Source organism: Xyrauchen texanus, chromosome 12 (genome assembly GCF_025860055.1).
Source record: "Xyrauchen texanus isolate HMW12.3.18 chromosome 12, RBS_HiC_50CHRs, whole genome shotgun sequence".
In the NCBI taxonomy this organism is placed as follows: Eukaryota; Metazoa; Chordata; class Actinopteri; order Cypriniformes; family Catostomidae; genus Xyrauchen; species Xyrauchen texanus.
In genome coordinates, this window is record NC_068287.1 from 30,074,162 (window position 1) to 30,094,189 (window position 20,028).

General features: G+C 40.1%; 1 protein-coding gene across 1 annotated transcript; it reads right to left on the reverse strand.

The window, feature by feature from the left end:
* Positions 1-137: 137 nt before the first annotated feature.
* Positions 138-16,106, reverse strand: LOC127653072 (GRB2-related adaptor protein 2-like). Its single transcript, XM_052139583.1, has 9 exons — positions 15,691-16,106; positions 9,448-9,522; positions 8,438-8,557; positions 6,955-7,046; positions 6,710-6,829; positions 4,509-4,692; positions 4,098-4,190; positions 2,223-2,321; positions 138-1,948 (listed from the first exon to the last, which is right to left on the reverse strand). The coding sequence occupies exons 3-9, from the start codon at positions 8,513-8,515 to the stop codon at positions 1,772-1,774; spliced, it is 843 nt and encodes a 280-aa protein (XP_051995543.1). The 5' UTR covers positions 8,516-8,557; positions 9,448-9,522; positions 15,691-16,106; the 3' UTR covers positions 138-1,771.
* Positions 16,107-20,028: the final 3,922 nt, after the last annotated feature.

Genomic DNA, 20,028 nt, shown 5'->3' on the forward strand with positions numbered 1-20,028 from the left:
CTTCAAATAAAACAATACACGTTAAACTGTCACCGGTAGTATATTTGACTGACGCCATGAAACTGACGGTAGATTAAAGAAAACTGTATGACCAATAGAAATGATTCAAACGTAATAAAAAAAAAAATTTACTTGACATATTTAAAAGCAGAAAGAGAATGTTTATTCAAGTCCTTTTCACTACTAGCCTACTGATATCACATTTGACGTAGGCCTATGTACCATCCTGCGTATCAACACAACATCATACCTCCTGCCTGTGCTGTTTTAAAAACCTACCATTTTATAATATATATAATTTAGGTTTTTAATACAAAAATTAATAAAATTCATACAATAACAGGTTTGCTTGGAGCTATAAGGGGCCGTTTACACCGAACGCGTTTTTGCGCCCAACCTGCGCTTGACAGACGTCTTTTATGGAAGGCTAAAAGGGTCAGACTTATTGGCTGCATCCAAAAATATAGGCAGCTGACTTGCTGCCTTGTCATTGTAATATTGTGTTTTTTTTTTTCAATAATAAGTCAGACGACACACAGGTTGTTATTGAACTGACATGCCCTATCTAGTCTCCTACACGTGTGTCAGTTAGTGGCTCAGCCTACAGCGTTTTTGATTAATGGAAACTGGTCTCAGAACAGTTTGAAAAGCACCTTATTTTCATCCTACCTCTGGAGGCAACATTTTGGTTTCGGATGCAGCCCTTGTTCACAGCAGCACCATCTTTGATTTTCGACCAGTTCTGAGACCAGGAATAACAAGGACGCTGTGAGGGATAGACATATGTCTAGCAAACAAACTTCCCTTTAACGAGCTTTACAGTTGTTTAAAGGGTTTTTGGATTGTTCCATGGAAGGGAAAAAAGATTAGTAGTCAAACAAACTCCAATTAACATGAGTTGTCGAAAATTTGCTTTTTGATTGCTTTATATAGTGCATATGAGGACTGCATGAGCCTTAAAATGAAACTGGAACCTGACCCGTACCCGAAACCATGTGGCCCGACCCTAACCGGCCCAACGGTAGTGTCAGGCCCAAACCCAAAATAGCTTACTCCCTTTATATATTTCTCCTAGCAAGTACTGTTGCAGTATGCTGTATTTTATGTGAGCAACATTCGTAACAGTAAACATACACAGTTTTAAAAAGGTACGGAAGCCCCTCATTTCACTAAAGAAGTGGAAAAAACATTTCCCTACCGTTTATCATGTGCTGAAACTGTGCAGAACAATCTGAAATAATGTGAAACAATGTAACATTCCCCTCTTTGCATTCATAACTTGTTCAGAATGTTGAATCTTTTTGACACTTGCTCAAAAATCTATCTATACACAGCGAAACGAACAAAACAGAATGCAGTTGTCTCAATATACGTTTTTGAAACTTTAAGTTCTTTTTAACTTGACAGTTTATGATGAGGAAAATTGTAAACTCACAACATGACATTTTTGACATGGCCAAGGAGATAAAAGGGTCAATGTATCAGAAAACAATGTATAATTCATATCAAGGGTAACAGTCTAATCATTTGTGGAATTTGACATCTAATCTAGTAATTTTTCATACCTTATTTCTGAAATAAAATACGTCCTTCATAAGTAATTATTTTTTTCCCTCAGTTATCTTGGAACAGATGTCCTGAGCCAGCTTTGTAAAACTGACATTATTGAATATATTGTCAATTCCATATATTATAGACAGGCAGTTGGTGGGAGAATGATGATTTTGACTCTTCCTACAGTGGGTTTGCACCTCTGAGCAGTAGTAACATATTAGATCTGATCTGTGAAATTTGCAGGAAAAAGACCAGTCCTGCCGCACAATCGTCCTTTCCACCATGATGTGTCTGAGCAGTCCAGTACTTCTATGATGTCACCGACATTGAAGCCCAACTCATCGTCTTCCTCTGCTGTGAAGTCATGTATTGCTCTCACCTGTATGGTTGACATCTGAGACACACAGACACATACACATTGTGTTAGTGCTATACAAAGTACTATTCTAAATTGTCTATTTGAGTTTACTTTAATCTTCCCTGTTATATTCTCTCAGTGATAGAATATTAGTACACAGATATTGAATGGATTTTATCTGAAGTGGGCTCATGAATTGTTTGGGAATAGAACATTTGTTAAACTAGACATTAAGGAAGAAGTTCACACAAGACTGAAACACCGTGTTACTTATGACACCCATGAGTGCCTGTGTGATTGTGAGAATTACCGGAGCAGGCAAAGTTGCAGAGGTTCTCAGAGGGACTGGGCTGTTCCTCCCTGTGTGACCCACAGTGTTAGCTTTCTCCTCAACACTTCCCCTCTTACTCTGAGAAAAAAAAACACATACCATTTTTTGTAGTGAACCAGGTGCATTAACTAATCTTGTCGTCCAGCTGAATGGTGCATAGCGTACTTCGATTCGAATGGAAGCTTTTAATATTTCAACAAGGTTTTTCAATATGACATGCATTTCTTTTGTAACACTTTACAATAAGGTTGTATACATTAACATTTGTTAAAATAATTATCCTGAACTAACAACGAATAAAACTCTTACAACATTAATGATCTTGATAAATTTCTACATACTAAAAACATTTTTAACATTAAAAGTTTTATATGTTAACATTAGATAATGCACAAACAACAGTATATTTATTAATGAACATTAAACAAGATTAATAATTGCATTAAAAAATCATTGTTCATTGTCTGACTATAGAGTCTTTTTGTATTGTTACGTTTTATGTACACCGATGAGCCAAAACTTAATGACCACTTGCCTAATAAGGTGTTGGTCCTCCGCGTGCTACCAAAATAGCACCATCCTGCCAAGGCATGGACTCTACAAGACCCCTGAAGGTGTTCTGTGGTATCTAGCACCAAGACTATTCTTTTATGGAATAGTCTGCCTATCAGTATCAGATTGTCAACATCATTATCTGTTTTTAAATCTTCTCTTAAAACTCATCTCTTTTCACTGGCTTTTAATAGCACGTAATGTCCTGGTCTTAAAATGCTGTGTGTTTTTATAACTTTTTATTCATACTTTTGTATTGTACAGCACTTTGGTCAGCCTTGATGCTGTTTTTAAATGTGCTATATAAATAAAAAGAACTTCAACTTGAATTCTTCATCATGTCCCTCAAGCCATTTCCAATGAACAATGTGTGAAGTGTGATGGTGCATTCTCCTGCTGAAAGAGAATATCAATGCCATTAAGGGGTGTAGCTGGTCTGCAACTATGTTTAGGTAGACGGCACATGTCAAAGTAACATCCACATGAATGGCCGGAATCAGGGTTTCCCAGCAGAACCTTGCCCAGAGCATCACAATCCCTCCACCGGCTTGTCATCTTCCCAAAGTGCAACCTGGTACCATCACTTCCTGGCGTGCACATACACAGCCATCCACGTGATGTAAAAAAAACAGGCCCTCATCAGACTAGGCAACCTTCGTCTACTGCTCCGAGGTCCAGTTCCAACGCTCGCGTGCCCATTGCAGGTGCTTTCGACAGCGGACAGGGGTCATCATGGGCACTCTGACCAGTCTGCCTCTAAGCAACCCCATATTTGACATGTGTGCGATGGACCATGTGTTTTTACACATTCCTCCTGTAACCATCATCACAATTTTCTGTGACTTGTGTCACAGTAGACTTTATGTCAGTTCGGACAGGATGGGATACCTTCTTTGCCCTTGTGCAAAGATGAGCCTTGGGACCACTATTAGTAGGTACTCACCACTGCTGACCGGGAGCACCCCACAAGCCTTGCCATTTCAGAGATGCTCTGACCCAGTCGTTTGGAATTTGGCCCTTGTCAAAGCTGCTCAGGTCTTTACTCGTGCCTATTTCTCCTGTATTCAACAAGTTGACTACGATAACTGATTGTTCGCTTACCATCTAATCTACAAAAACCTTGACATGTGGCCTTGTTGGGAGATGATCAACATTTTTCGCTTCACCTATGAGTGCTCATAATGATTTGGCTCATCAGTGTATATTAAATAGTCTGAATAAACTTGTAATTGAGGGGAATTTTGATTGTTGGTATGAAAGTGTTGGTATGCAAGTGGGTGTGTGTTGAATTGTAACTAGTACCTTCTGGTTGTGAGTCGTGATGTGTTGTGTGGTGCTTTGGGGACCACCATAACCTCCAACTGGGGGAGGCCGAACCTCTGGTTTACTCTTTAACTGAAAATGAAAATCACCCTTCATATCATTATTCATCTCCTGCACACAAAATCTGCTCATATTGAATCAATAAATATGACATTATATCTCCACCACATAACTTCAGTTTTTGATTATCTTGCACCATATATATGTCTTAATAAAACAACAGAGAGTCCTACAATATATTAGTTCTTCAAGGAAGGATGGAGGTAAAAAGGGAATCTAATGATTTGGGCTTATGGAGTTCTGTTATGAGATTTGGTATATACAGAAATCATCTGGAATATCAACAGTAAATCAAGTGGGATCATTGATTTAAATCTAGAGTTTATGTACTGGTTGAAGTGCTCTTGGCTCATCACTGCTTTCATCACTCAAGAAGATCTCCCTCTGCTTGGATATAGATGAGGTCTTGTAGTATTCCACCAGCTTGTTAAGGGAGGTAAACCTCTCTGTCCACAGGTAGTAATGGCCCTTATTATCCTTCATAACTTTAAAATGCTGTACATCATGCTCGTGTCTGTGAGCAGAGAAAAACGCACAATAACTGTCCACACTTATTTCAATGTTTTCTTTAGAGATATGACAAACCACTTTAAAAAATAAACTCACTTGCAGTATGCAAAATTGCGTAGTCATTTTAACAGCTGACTTACGATAGTAACTCGTAACTTGAAAGTAACAGTATGCCTGAAGCAACTTGTTTTGCTCAAGGGGACAATGGTGATGATTCATTGATCATCCCTTATAGGGCTCAAAACGGCAACCTTTTGATCACCAGCAATGAGCTTCAGAAGGAGTACTGTAAATGTTGTAAATGATGTACTCACACTCTGTTTATGATTAATATACTGTATATATATATATATATATATATATACACACACACAGCGTTCAAAAAGATTTAACCCTTAACTGATAAGTATTCAATCCTTGCTTGGCTGTGAAACAGGAATAAATTTAAAAAAAAAAAAAATAGGGTGAATAATAAGGCATTGATTAATTTGGTAAACCCTACTAGGGTTTCTGCACAATAAGAAATTCTACATTTTTCTAACTCCATGTAATAAGATGGATGTTATTAATGCATTATTCATGGAGTGATTCCAAAGTCAGGTTCAGTGTTTGTGGGCAGATATGTTTCAGGTGCAAAGCTCTCAGGGAGGTATGTGGATCTTTCAGCCTCATGGCTTGAAGGGCAACAAGACTGACATAGCAATTTTTGGGATAAACTGTGGGTAGCTGAAATATTGGCATTCGATTAATAGGACTGTGACTTTATTTAATGAAAATAATTTTAGAGTTTGCGAATCCCAGGGCGTGCTGAGTGACTCCATCCAGGTCTTCTAAGCAACCAAATTGGCCCGTTTGATAGAGAGAGTAGAGTCACAAGGTTGTAACCTCCTCATGGTTGCTATAATGTGGTTCGCTCTCAGTGGGGCCCGTGCTGAGATGTATGTGGATGCCGCTGTGGGTGGCGTGAAAACTCCACACGTGCTATGTCTCCGCGGTAACACGCTTAACAAGCCACGTGATAAGATGCGCAGGTTGACAGTCTCAGACGCAGAGGCAACTGAGTTTTGTCCTCCGCCACCTAGATTGAGGCGAGTCACTACGCCACCACGAGGACTTAAAGTACATTGGGAATTGGGCATTCCAAACTGGGGAGAAAAAGTGGAGAAAAGAAAAAAAAAAGAAAAAACAAAGATGCCGCTGAAGCAAAAGGTCAAAAGACATCAGACTATAAAACAGCGCAGTACAGCATTCAAATTTAGAATGATTATATTATATGTACCACTGTAGATGATATGTACCACTAGTAATTTTGTGAATAGGACACCATACCGGCATTAAGAGTTAAAATTGCTGCCAGTACTGTAACACAAATTGTGCACATAGAGCACTGCCATAAGGTAAAGAAATGTCCCGTGCCATTGTGATGTTGTGCAGTAAATAACATGCTAAAACTATCTGACAAATATTTTCCGGGCTGTATAAGATCAACCACCAATTGTATCCAAGCAAATCCAATGACATAGTATGTTGTTTGTGCGATCTATCACTGAGCACGCCCAGGCACTATAACGCACATATGCACATAATTTTTGTTACTTTGTAATAATACTATGTAATAAGACTATTTTATATTTACATAAAATCATGCTGATACAGGTCAGGAACTTCAGTTAATAATGGAACTGCGGATACGCCTCGTTGATGAGAGATTTCAACGGAGAATGGCCAGACTGGTTTGAGCTGACAGAAAGACTTTGGTAACTCGGATAACCACTCTGTACAATTGTAGTGAGCAGTATAGCATCTCAGAATGCACAACAAACTTGAGGCAGAGGGCAACAACAGCAGAAGACCTCGGGTACTTTGTTAGGACCATAGTGTTTGTATGTTGGTATGCAGATTACCCGCACAAATACGCACAGTTAATGAATGAGGAACAATGTCTCTATAGAGAAAAGTAATGGGATTTTTAGGAACCTGACTTCTGCACTCTATTCTGGATTTTCTCAAGCTGTTCATACTTGACTGAGATGGAGAAGTCTCCAGGGGAACTCTGGCTGCCACGGATCAGGAAAGCCCCCACCTCTCGAGACATGAGCATCTCTTCAGATGTACCACGACTGGCGTTCTCCTTGAACCAGCTGCAGAGGGAATGCAAGGGAATCCATCTTCAACAATACCCCACTATATTAACTAATACATGGTCACAGATTATTTGCGTGAGGCAAAAAGCAAACATTCACTAATATCACAATCATAAGCTCACCTTGGTGTTTGCCTGTCAATGTAGTTTTTAGGTACAAAGCCTTCGTGACCATGCAGCTCTGCCTTAAACCAGTCGTCTTGAGATCCCAGGATCTGTAGTGCAACATTTGTCAAAATAAATAACACACATTGAATCTGGCATTATTGAAGATATTTTTTGTTAAAAAAACTCACCACATCACACATCAACAAACAGTGGTTATAATATTTTTGACACCATTAACAAACATTCACAGATTGAATGTTAAAGGGATAGTTCACCCAAAAATGAAAATTAATTTACTCACCCTCATGACATCCCAGATGTAGATGAGTTTCTTTCTTCCACTGAACAAAAATGAAGCGTTTTAGAATATTTCAGCTCTGTAGGTCCCTAAAATGCAAGTGAATGATGGCCAGAACTTTGTAGCTCCAAAAAGCACATAAAGGCAGCATAAAAGTAATCCATATGAAGTCCTTTTTTACTATAAATCTCCACTTTCACATTCTTTTACATTCTGAAAGTGAAAGTGGATATTTATAGTAAAAATTGATTTAAATATTGATCTATTTCTCACCCAAAGTGATTGCATTGCTTCAGAAGACATATCATTAACCACTGCAGGCGTATGGATTACTTTTATGCTGCCTTTATTTGATTTTTGGAGCTTCAAGGGCCTAGACACCATTCACTTGCATTGTATGGACCTACATGGCTTAGATATTTTTCTAAAAATCTTTGTTTGTGTTCAGCAGAAGAAATACACATCTGGGATGGCATGAGAGTGAGTAAATGATGAGAGAATTTTAGATTATGGGTAAACTATCCCTTTAAAGGACCTTTCACATAACTCATGTCAGTGTTGTCCAATGCATTAAACCATATGATCTGAAGCTACAGCAACAGAGTAAGCAGTAAGCTTAACAATGTAACATGGCTCTTGAAGTTCAAACATTTTTATTTTGAATCTTGACATTCAAAGGGCAGCAAATAATTATCTGACAATTTGCATGAGGTATACAATCTCTGATAGGTCCAACTTTGAAAGTTGCATGATTTTGTAGTAAAAAGAATGACGAAATGTTTAAAAAAGACAAACTTTATGAAGCAACCTTAAATGCCTCATATTGTTTTGTATTCATGCTGCCTCAGTTCACCAAGACCATCTCAGGGCAGTAAACTTTAATGAAACCACGTTCAATAATTCCTTTTTTTCTTTTTGCAACATCAAAGGATTTGGCAGGACTTTTTCTCAAAGCTCAAAGCCATTTTTGTTTACAGTTTACTGTAACACTTCCCACTTTCTTGCAACTTTGCAACCTTGAAAAATCACCCTTCCGTGACACAATCGGCAACTCTTTTTATGTGCAGGACAAAGTGGAGTTTGCCGCATTGTGTTCAAGCCCTGATGCAAGTCATGTGAAAGCGCTTGTAAGCATATTTTCAGGTACAACCAAGACACCTGTATTGAACTGTATGAGTATTTGGGTCATCTGTCACTCACCTTCAAAATGTCTCCTTTCCGGAAGCTGAGCTCATCTTCTGCCGTGCCATTAAAGTCATATTTTCCCCTGGCCTCCATAATGAAATACTGAGAGGTTGATTGGAGGAGCGGGACAACAGGCTTGGAAGAGATAGAGAAATGGAAAAGGTATGTTACAGGTTAGATAATCCAATGTGCTGGAGGTACCAGAAAATGAAGAGAAAACATGTTAACCTGCTGAGGATTTTGTTAAGCACAGATCAAGAGCGTGCGCTGTGGTTAGCTAGCTAATCACCGTTCTATGCAATGCAAATGTGTATCGTTGTAAAAGTGGAGCAGGTTGCTTTTAACAAAGGTTATGTAGTGCTTATACTACAGTACTGTGCAAACGTTTTAGCGACTTGTGAAAAATGTTACATAGTGAGGATTTCTTCAAAAATAATGCCATAAATAGTTTTTATTTATCAATTAACATCAGACAAATTCCAGTAAACATAAAAAAGCTAAATCAATATTTGGTTTGGCCACCTTTGCCTCTAAAACAGCCCCAATTCTCCTAGGTACACCTGGACACAGGATGTACCAAGCTTCTTGGTGAATTCACCACAGTTCTTCTAACTATTTAGGCTGTCTCAATTTGCTTCTGTCTCTTCATTTAATCCCAGATTGACTTGATGTTCAGTAGGGTGCTTTGTGGGGGCCAATCCATCTGTTGCAGGGCTCCCTGTTCTTCTATTCTAATCTTTTCTATTTACAAAAGTAATGTTTGGGAGTCTAAAATGTATTTTTCCTATTGACACACAAAAGCTGAAGATATAAATAACCATCTTAAGACAAATGTTTTGTGAAAACAAAGTTTTGCCTAACACTTTTGCACAGTACTGTATATCAGGATTTCCAACATGACCTCTAAAAGCCTAAAAGCAGACTATTTTCAAAGATTTCTATGGGACAAAGATAAAGAAGTAGACGGAACAAGCCAGTTATTGTATTGGTCCATAATTATTAATGAAGTGGTGATCAAGACTTACTATAACACGCTCTCTGTGATCTGATGATGTTGAGAAACTCGTTCAACTTGTTTCAAGAGGCCATCACCGTTTCACCTAATGAAGAGACACATGTAGGTGTAAATAATGTAAGAAAAATGCCAATGGGTGCATGGGATGTTTTTTTTTTATGTAGACTGATCTTCCTTGAAACACAAACTGTATTAAGTACAAAAAACTTCTCTGAATTGTGCTTTTTCAGAGTGAAGAGGAAAGACAGGGATGCCTCAAATAAGGATTATTTCCATCTTTCTGATCAGGGATAGGGAGAGCCATGCAAACAGCAGAGGAGGACATGCAGATTAAATTATATTTAATAACAACAGTATGATACATATTTTACAGTATAACTGCACATCCTCCATTTGAGACGGTGAGAGTGCAAGAGAAAGAATAAGAGTGAGACAGAGTGTGAGAGTGGTATTAGCAAATTACTCCCTAAACAAAAATGTGGCTTTGGCTCACTGTTAAAGGAAATATGCAAAAGTGAACCCAGCCCTTTCACTTTATGATGATAAGTAATTTAATAGTTTACATGTTAAGATTTAGAACAAAACGTTTTAAGCAACAAGATGCTATTGCAGAGATATACAGAGATTAGCTAGTTCTCTGGGACATTATGTTCAAACTGTACTTTATATTTCTTACCCAATTTGCTATCTTTTATCCCTGGACTGAAAATAACAAATACAATTTTTTCTTTGCTTCTTATTTAACTAAGGAGTCAATCATAATCAATACAATTAAAATTATACCAAAGCACTAACAATAAATAACCAAGGGAATCACAAGGCTATGCATCAACTGCGGAAGCGATTGGCCTTAACCCTAACCTTAAATTAGACTTTAGATAGAAATATAGAGAAAATACACTTATAAAATTAAAGAACAAAAATCCAAAAGATTCCTAAACTGAACATTCCTAACAATGGAAAGAGGTGTAGCTCACACAAGTTAACCAGATGGCAAAATCATAACATCATACGAGTTCAACATGAGATCAGGTTGGATATTGTCTCATAGCTGTAAAATATATGGCTTTTTTTTAAGCCTGCGACAGTACAAACCATAATGGGGCTGACTGGTACAGTGTCAAAAACTAATTTCAACAATATTTGCCACACGGAATATATTTTCAGGTGCTTTTTTTTAACCTATATATCAAAAATGGGTCATTTTTTACATCAAATTTAAATAAATTCTCAATTTGAACAATCATGGCTGTTACCTCTAAAATCAACATAAAATACAAGTAGTTGTAAATAAGATATTTTAACATATAAATTACACTTTAAATAATTGGTTGGCCCCTGTGTTTAAGCTGTGTCTATTGTTACAGTATATTTGAATACTATCGCTGTTGCACATTTTGCAGTTGCTGAGTGTTTCCTTTACGTTCAAAGCTCATAGCAATTTTTTGTATTGCTTCATATTAGCTATAGCACGTTCAACGACAATCTCCTCTGAGACAGTGATATCAGATACCTAGATATCTGACACCTACAGGTGTCTAAAAAGTCACTAAACATATAACTGAAACAGAACAACATGAAATATTCAAATGTTAGATAAAGAAAAATAATAAAAAAAACAAGGAATTCAACTTGACTTTTTTGCCTCTATTTTTTAAATATCTACTGCATTTTTGTCACTTCTGGTGGCATTTTTGCATGATTATGATGCATATATTATTTGGTTAGGTGTATCCGATTACAAATAAATTTTTTACTGTAATCTAATTACTTTTTAGTCAAAAAAGTAGTGTAACATTACATTTTGAATACTTTTAATCAGATTACAGTTACTAACTTTCAATTAAAGTAATTACTTTTAAGTACATTACTTGCAATAAAGTAATATGTATAATACATTTAAATATTAATTAATTTGTACATCTGTTAGTGTTTCTGTGACAGCTGAAGTGTGTGCGGCAATAAATGAGGAAATATAGACATTTTGAACGAGTGGAACCAAAAACCAAAAAAGTGATTTAGAAAGTAATTTAAAAGAAAAATAATCAGTAATGTGATTACTTTTAGATGAAGAAATCAGAAAATACTCTGATTACATTTTTAAGAAGTAATTAGTCATTTGTAGTGGATTACATATTTTGAGCAACTTAAACCAACACTGATTGTTCATCAAATACTGTGCATTATTTCAATGCAATGCAGATCTCATCGTGCCACTTGAAGATAATCTACTAGAAAAAGATACTTAATCAACAAAATTCTATAATTTCTTTTATCCCACTGATGATCCTAAAAATTAAATCTCATGTCTTTGGACTTGCAAATGTTGTTTTGCCATGCCTATGCACTCTAGCATAGTCTTCAGTGTCATCCATTTCAATTTGCCACCTCTAGATTACACTGAACCAAAGCCCGGCCCTCCTCCTCACCCATGTGACACCCATGATAATTAGAAACATAATTTAGTCCCTGACTCCAAATGTTAAACTGTCTGTTTTCTGTCCAATGACACAATTTGGACAACTGTGAGGAGGATAGCATTTATGTTTAGGTTTTGTGAATTAATCTGACTGAGGGAGAGAGCATTAAGAGACGGAATATAATAAATGTTGTATAGATTACAAAGAAATGAGCTCTGAATGGAGACGGGGAGCAAAGCTGTGTGATGGCCTAGACTGAGGGACGGAGATACAAATGACTGTGGACATAATAGTTCTGTTGTCCTCAGTGACTGGATAGCAAAGTCTTGGCGTGGATACTTTAATTAAAGTTAAAGTAATTTTCTGGTTCAATACAAGTTAAGCTCAATTGAAAGCATTTGTAGCATAATATTGATTTCCACAAAAAAGTATTTTGATTTACCCCCTTTTTTAAAAAAACAAACAAAAGCTAAATATGGGTTACATTGAGGCAGTTATAATGGAAGTGAATGGGGACCAATCTGTAAATGTTAAAATACTGTTTCAAAAGTCTGTTAAAATGAATTTAGTGTGATAAAATCACTTACTAATCATTTCTGTGTAAAGTTATAGCCAAACTTCATTGCCATGCAATGTAATGTCAACAAACCCTAAAACAACTGTAAAAATGATGACGATTTAAACAACTTTACAGCTCAAATAAAACCTGAGTTTTAACAGAATCATTCATTTAAGTGCTTTTATAACATTATAAGCTTCACATTTCTGCCTTTAAATATATATATATATATATATATATATATATATATATATATATATATATATATATATATATATATATTATTTTTTTTTTTTTTTTTTGTGATAATCAACATTATGCCTCAAATGCTGTTGTATTGCTTAACTGGTTTTGAACCAAACTTTACTAAAGGGTAAACAATCTTTTAAATACCTCTGTTATATTCCTGCTTAACCCTTCTGTGATCTTTTGGGTCATTTTGAATAATTTTTTTAAATAGTTCTAAATGGGTCTGAAAGATCAGCAAGACAGAGGAAGGATTAAATGAAAAGCTAATAGTCAAGATTGCCGGTTGAAGCTGCACTTCATCCGCACTCTCTGTCACATTTTACACACATTCAAACAGCAATTTCACAGTATCTGTATCATCCTCAAGATTATGGCTAAAACATTGTGCAAATATGAATACATTTCAATGAAATCTAACTTACCCATAACTAGGGCTGCATTAGTGATTATTTTGATAATCGACTAATCTAACGATAATTAGAATGATTATTCGACTATTCGGGCAATTATTGCAAAAATTAATCATTAGCTCTAAACGGATTATTCCGCTTGTGCCCCGACTTAAAGGTTGTATTAAACGTGCTTACTAACAATAAAGAGTACAAAATCATCTTCTCTCATCATTTACTCTAAATGACATTCACTGAATTAAAGGGGACGTCACTTAGAAGATCACTTAAAAGACTGCAGTGCTGCTCTCATCACTGAGATCTCATACTTTAAATGACATCAAACTACTATTTAATAACGAACATTTTTGTCTGCAATTATTTTATTGTTGATGTTGTCGATAACATCGACTAATCATTTGAGCCCTACCCATACATTTGAAACACAGGCCTTTAAGTCATGCAAACTACATAACCAGATTAATACACAGGCATTATGAAGAAGAAAGATGAAAAACAAAAGGACATTTTAAGTTTGTAAGCTGATTTGAACGGTGCCACGGGAAGTTGATTTCAAACAGTGAGCTTTAGTCATTTCCTTGATAAACTATTTCTTAGTGTTTTTTTGTGCAATGTGATATATTGCAGAAGCACAGAGATTTTGCACATTGCAAATATTTAATTTGGTTCGCAAGCACAGCCTTGACTTACACAACTGAAATTTGAGCAAGTATGTAATTTGGATGTAATTTGAAGGTTGATATTAAAATAGCAACTCTTAATTTTTAGAAATAGGGAAATGCGAAACAGTTTGAATTGGGAAAGGACCCCTGTTATATATTCTACACACACACACACACACACACACACACACAGACACACACACACACACACACACACACACACACACACACACACACATGTTGGTCTACCTATCATTATGAGGACTTTCCATAGACATAATGATTTTTATTCTGTACAAACTATAGATTCTCTACCCTAACCCTAACCCTACCCCTAAACCTAACCCTCACAGAAAACTTTCTGCATTTTTACATTTTCAATAAAACATTGTTTAATATGATTTTTAAGCGATTTAAATTATGGGGACACTAGAAATGTCCTCATAAATCACATTTATAGCATAATACCCTTGTAATTACTAATTTGTAACTTACAAAATTGTCCTCGTAAATCACAAAAACACGCACACACACACACACACACACACACACACACACACACACACACACACACACACGCACACACACATGTTGGTCTACCTATCATTATGAGGACTTTCCATAGACATAATGATTTTTGTACTGTATAAACTATAGATTCTATCCTCTAAACCTACCCCTACCCCTAAACCTAACCCTCACAGAAAACCTTCTGCATTTTTACATTTTCAATAAAACATTGTTTAGTATGATTTTTAAGCGATTTGAATTATGGGGACACTACAAATGTCCTCATAAATCACATTTATAGCATAATAACCTTGTAATTACCAGTTTGTAACTTACAAAATTGTCCTCGTAAATCACAAAAACACGCACACACACACAAACACACGCACGCACGCACGCACACACACACACACACACACACACACACACACACACACACACACACACACACACACACACAGGTTAGTCTACCTATCATTATAGGTAGACATAATGTTTTTATACTGAACAAAACTATAGATTCTTTCCCCTAAACCTAACCCACATATAAAAATGTCCGCATTTTTACATTTTCAATAAAACATCATTTAATACGTTTTTTAAGCTATTTAAATTATGGGGACACTAGAAAAGTGCTCATAAACTACATTTATAGCATAATACCTTTGTAATTACCCGTTTGCAACCTAAAAAATTGTTCTCGTAAACCACATAAACATGCCCCCCACACACACACACACACACACACACACACACACACACACACACACACACACACACACACACACACACACACATAATAACACACACAAACAAACATTTAACATTGAACTAACCAGCTCATTCATTATGATATATAGATATATATAGCCTACTTTTCAAGTAATAGTAAAGTAATTTAAACTAGGAATTAACACAAATTTAAGTTTATACTTAATTTGGGGAATTATGTGACAAAAAATGCTAAACAAATCAGAATACTATATTATAGCTTTGCCTACATTACAGCTCTGCACCTGGGACACATTTCAAATAGTATTGAAAGAGTGCCCATGCTGGGCACTTGTTAGCAACTTTTTCTTCACTATGCAGCCCAATTCATTCATTAAAAAATAAATCCATATTTTAGTTTTATAAAACAAATTCACACATATGCACAATTTATATATTAGTCTACAAAGCTAATTTTAAGCATCGATGCATAAACATTTAGATCAAAATGTTTTTAAGATCAAGAAAAACATAAATTCATTCAAGTGAGCCCAGAAGCCAACAGCTCACTTGAGCATCTCAGTGATTCTCATTGTGCACCCAATCGCATTTACAGCCTACTATGCAAAGTGTTGCAACTGGCAAACAACATAACATGCCTTTTTGGTGCTAGCAACTTTCTGGCTCTTGTAGCCTACTATAGAAAACTAGAGGGAAACCATATTACTTAACCGTTGTCTTGCTGTTTCGCTGCAACTTCAAGCCAGACAGGACAAACCTCCTGCAGAAGAACTGTCACCTCTCACGGCGCCTCACGAGTAACCCCCTACTAAACTTCTAATCTACACCTGTAGCCTACTCGCGCACTTGCGGTTTGAAGCGCTGCTTAACTACACAAGAACGAGCAGAACCGTTTACCCCGCCCCTTTTGATCGCGACTATTCCAACTGTCAAATGCCAGCTGTGTCAAATTACAGCTGGTTTTGGCAATATATCAAAGTCATCTTATAGGCTAGACTAGCTTCTGTTTCATGCGACTGACCATTTACGCAGATTTCTATACATATTTTTGCTGTGAAAGTGTTAAAATAGCTCAGTCTACATCGCTTGCGTCTGCCCTTTTATAAGAGGAGCGTTTGCACTTATAGAGAACGAACACGCCACTTCAGCAGTTCTGCTAGAATGGCAATGCATGCGACAGGAAATGCAGTTGACTGATCAACTTACTGGATGTGTGTGTGGTTTACCTCTCTCTCTCTCATAATAGAAGAGTGTTTGTCTCTACTCCAAAGTTAAACATAGACTATGCAACTAGCGGATTTAGGTATAGGCGACATGGGCAAGCGCCCAGGGGGGCATCTTGCCGGCAATGCCGGGGGGGGGGCGGCACGGGGCGTCCGCACAAAAAAAGTCGGAATGGTGACATTTGTGCAATCAGTTCTCTTACGAGAGGTTCTCTCGTATTGCGTAAGCTAGCTTACGCTACGGGAAAGATTCATCTTTTCTGAGATATTGAAGCCAAAAAATTATCCTTAATTTTGTATCCATTGTCAACGCAGTGCGGCAGCTGCAGACCTTGAGCGGGCTAGCTAGCGAGCTCATTGGTTGCTCTGCGGCAACTGCTGCAGCCTATAGACGAGCTTGGGCTGAACTCGCGATCCAATGAGAGGCGTCCGCGCGACTCACTGCATCAAAGCCCGCCAAAAGGGCGTGACTAGAGTGCATATAAGCGTAGTTCGTAGGCTGGAACCCTGATTTTCATCTCTTCAGCGAAGCTCTTCGCATCACTGAACTGGAAGCCGCTGCCGCTCGAGGGGCATCAAGCAAGCGTGGACAGCGCCGAAGAAGCCGGCCGTCTTCGCGCCTTCAGCCGTCCTGCGAGCTACGCCATCCGGCGACGTATCCTTTTTAAAAGCAAGCTAGTTCTTAAAGAACTTCACAAAAGAGTACGAGCGTCTTTTTAAGATGCCTCGCTCCACTTGCGCCTCATGCCGCGCTCCTCTCAGCACCGGAGACCGCCACATCATCTGGCGCCTCTGCCTGGGACTGGGGCATGCAGAGCTCGCCTCGCCAGGCGGATGCGATCTCTGCGAGGAGCTGCCGATGTCGACCCCTGCGGGCTCGACTCGAGCGCCAGGACTGAAGCCGCCGCGCCTTCCGCTCAGCCGCAGAGAAAAAGCGCCGCCTCAAAGGCTGCCGGAAACAGTGGTAGAAGCGATTGCCTCGCCGAGCCCATCCTCGAGCATCGCCTTCACCCTCCCTGCCCACCCGGATGCGCAGTTGCCGCCAGCCGCTGCTCTGCTGCCATCTCGGACGAAGAAGCGGAGGATAAGGGCTGTTCCATCATGGCTTCGGACAGCGAGGAGTGGTCAGGCTCACACGCCTCCTCCTCGGCCCAGGAATCCAGCAGGACCCGCGCCGGTGTCAAAGGGGAACTAACACGCCTCCTCACACAGGCCGCCGCCGTGCAGCACCCGCTACCCGGGCCGCTCCCTTCCTGCCGGAACTCCACGCCGAGCTTTCCAAATCATGGAACGTGCCTTTCTCGGCCAGGGTCCGATCCCACGTCTCCACCTCTTGCTTCGGTGGATGGCGCCACTGAGAAGGGCTACGCTTCCATCCCTCCGGTCGAGGATGCGGTAGCAGCACACCTTTTGCCCGCCCTCCGCGAGATGGCGGTCTAAACCAGTGCTCCCGTCTAAGGCCTGCAGAACAACTTCCGCCTGTGTTGGCCGCACCTATTCCGCCACTGGCCAAGCTGCATCTGCTCTGCACTCTATGGCCGTCCTACAGATCCTCCAAGCGGACCTTCTGCGGGAGTGGGATGAGGAAAGCAGGCATCCAGAGGCGGTTGCAGACATACGGAGTGCTACGGACCTCACCCTCCACGCTACCAAAGCTGCAGCCCAAGCTATAGGGAAGTGCATGGCCGCGCTGACTGTGACCGAAAGACATCTGTGGCTAACGCTAGCCGACATGGGAGAAGCAGAGCGCTCTACGTCCTCAACGCACCGCCTCTCCATCCGGTCTCTTCGGCTCCGCGGTGAATGGTATCATTGACCGGTTTTCAGAGGTCCAAAAGCCACACAAGCCATGAATCTCTTTCTGCCTCGTCGCGCTAGCTCCTCTGCAGGCCGCCCACGTGAGCCTCCTGCACGAGCCTCTTCACAGCGCCCAGCTCAACAAAGCCAGACTTCTCAGCGTCGACAGGGCGGCTGCCCTCGATCGCGCTCAGACAGCCGCCGCAGACCAATCAAAGCTTCGCCCCCTGTCAGTCCCCTTCCTTCAGGCTACTACAGTGGTAGATTCAGCAGCCAACAAGCCGGTGTTAACGCCCGCTTGCCTGCGCTCAAACGCCGTTTTCACGGCGACCCAAATAAATATGGTAAAGAGCAAGCATGCCATATGTGTAGAAAATGTGCCCACAACCCAGTGTTCACCTCTACACACAAGCATTACACATCCCGTGTCCATACCAGAGAGCAAACATGTCTTATGTGTAGAAAATGTGCCCACAATCCAGTGTTCACCCCTACACACAAGCATTACACATCCCGTGGTCCCTATCACGGCACACTCACATAAAGCGTTACTGAACCGCCGAGTGTTAGGGTTAATAAACGCACCCACCTAATCCGCATGCGCGCCCATTCTCTGGCCGCTCTGTCACACGCACCAGCCTTATGTGTAGAAAATGTGCCCACAATCCAGTGTTCACCTCTACACACAAGCATTACACGCTCCGTGTCCCCATCAGAGCACACTCAAAAGTGGTTACTGAACCACTCGAGTGTTAGAGTCAATAAATGCGCCACTAATACGCGTGTGCGCCCATTCTCTGCCCGCTCTGTCACACGGCCAGCAAACACTTTCTGTATGTAAGTCCCGTGCCCGTGACTATGCTTGTGTATCACTTAACAGACGTGACTCTTTCCCCATTCACCTCAATCGGAAGTCACTCACAGAACAGCCTGTCCATGCTGTCTGCGAGCAGTCCAGCATAAGCACAGTAAGCTGCCACACATTCTGTTCAGCTGCTGTGTGCGGCAATCAGAGCCGATTTGCCCACTCACCCTCTAACATTACGCTTCAAAGCGTGGGAAGATATCCCAGGGATATCCGAATGGGTGTTAAGCACAATAAAACAGGGCTATTTACTACAGTTCGATCGCCGTCCTCCTCGCTTCAGAGCTGCTCGAAACTACTGTGAACACGGAAGCAGCGTGCATGCTTCGCTCAGAAATAGCAAACCTTCTGTGCAAAAGGGCCATAGAGAGAGTGCCGCCTCCCTGAGCTGAGCCGGGGTTTTACAGCCATTATTTTCTTGTCCCCAAGAAAGACGGCGGCCTCAGACCAATATTAGATCTCAGGGTTTTGAACAAAGCGCTTGCAAAAAGACCGCTCAAAATGCGTACAACCAGCAAACTCCTCGCGCATGATGCGCCAGGGGACTGGTTTATTTCTCTCGATCTGAAAGATGCATACTTTCAGATTCAGATAAATCCCCGTCACAGGCCATTCTTGAGATTCGCCGACGGCCAGGTTTATCAATACACCATCCTTCCGCTCGCTCTGTCCTTAGCACCCGTACTTTCACGAAGCGCATGGACGCTGGCGCCGCACTCCCTGCGGAGTCAGGGTTTGCGAATTCTGAACTATTTGGACGATTGGCTGATTTTGGCACAATCACATACGGAGCTTCTGTCTCACAGGACAGTTCTCCTCAGTCATCTGAACAGTTTGGGCCTTGCAGTCAATTGGACCAAGAGCTCACTACAGCCCAGTCAGACAATTTCCTTCCTTGGAATAGAACTAGACTCAGTGGCAATGACGGCTCGCTTATCTACACAGCGCCGCGTGTGCAGCGACTAGTCAGCGTCATTTCAGATGAACAGCCTCACACCTCTGAAGAAGTTTCAGAGAGTGCTAGGCTACATGGCCTCAGCCGCAGCAGTACTTCAACTGGGTTTACTGCGCGATGCTCGCTTCAGCATTGGCTAAACACCCGCGCTCGCCGGGCTTGGGCCACAGGCCGCCAGCCAATCAGGGTGACTCAGACCTGTATTTCAG

Coding starts and splice junctions, on each gene's coding strand:
- LOC127653072 (XM_052139583.1), bottom strand. CDS start 8,515: ATGGAGGCCAGGGGAAAATATGACTTTAATGGCACGGCAGAAGATGAG. Junction 4,191..4,508: donor AGCCAAGAGCACTTCAACCA/GTACATAAACTC, acceptor TTTCATTTTCAG/TTAAAGAGTAAACCAGAGGT. Junction 2,322..4,097: donor TCACGACTCACAACCAGAAG/GTACTAGTTACA, acceptor TTTTTTTCTCAG/AGTAAGAGGGGAAGTGTTGA.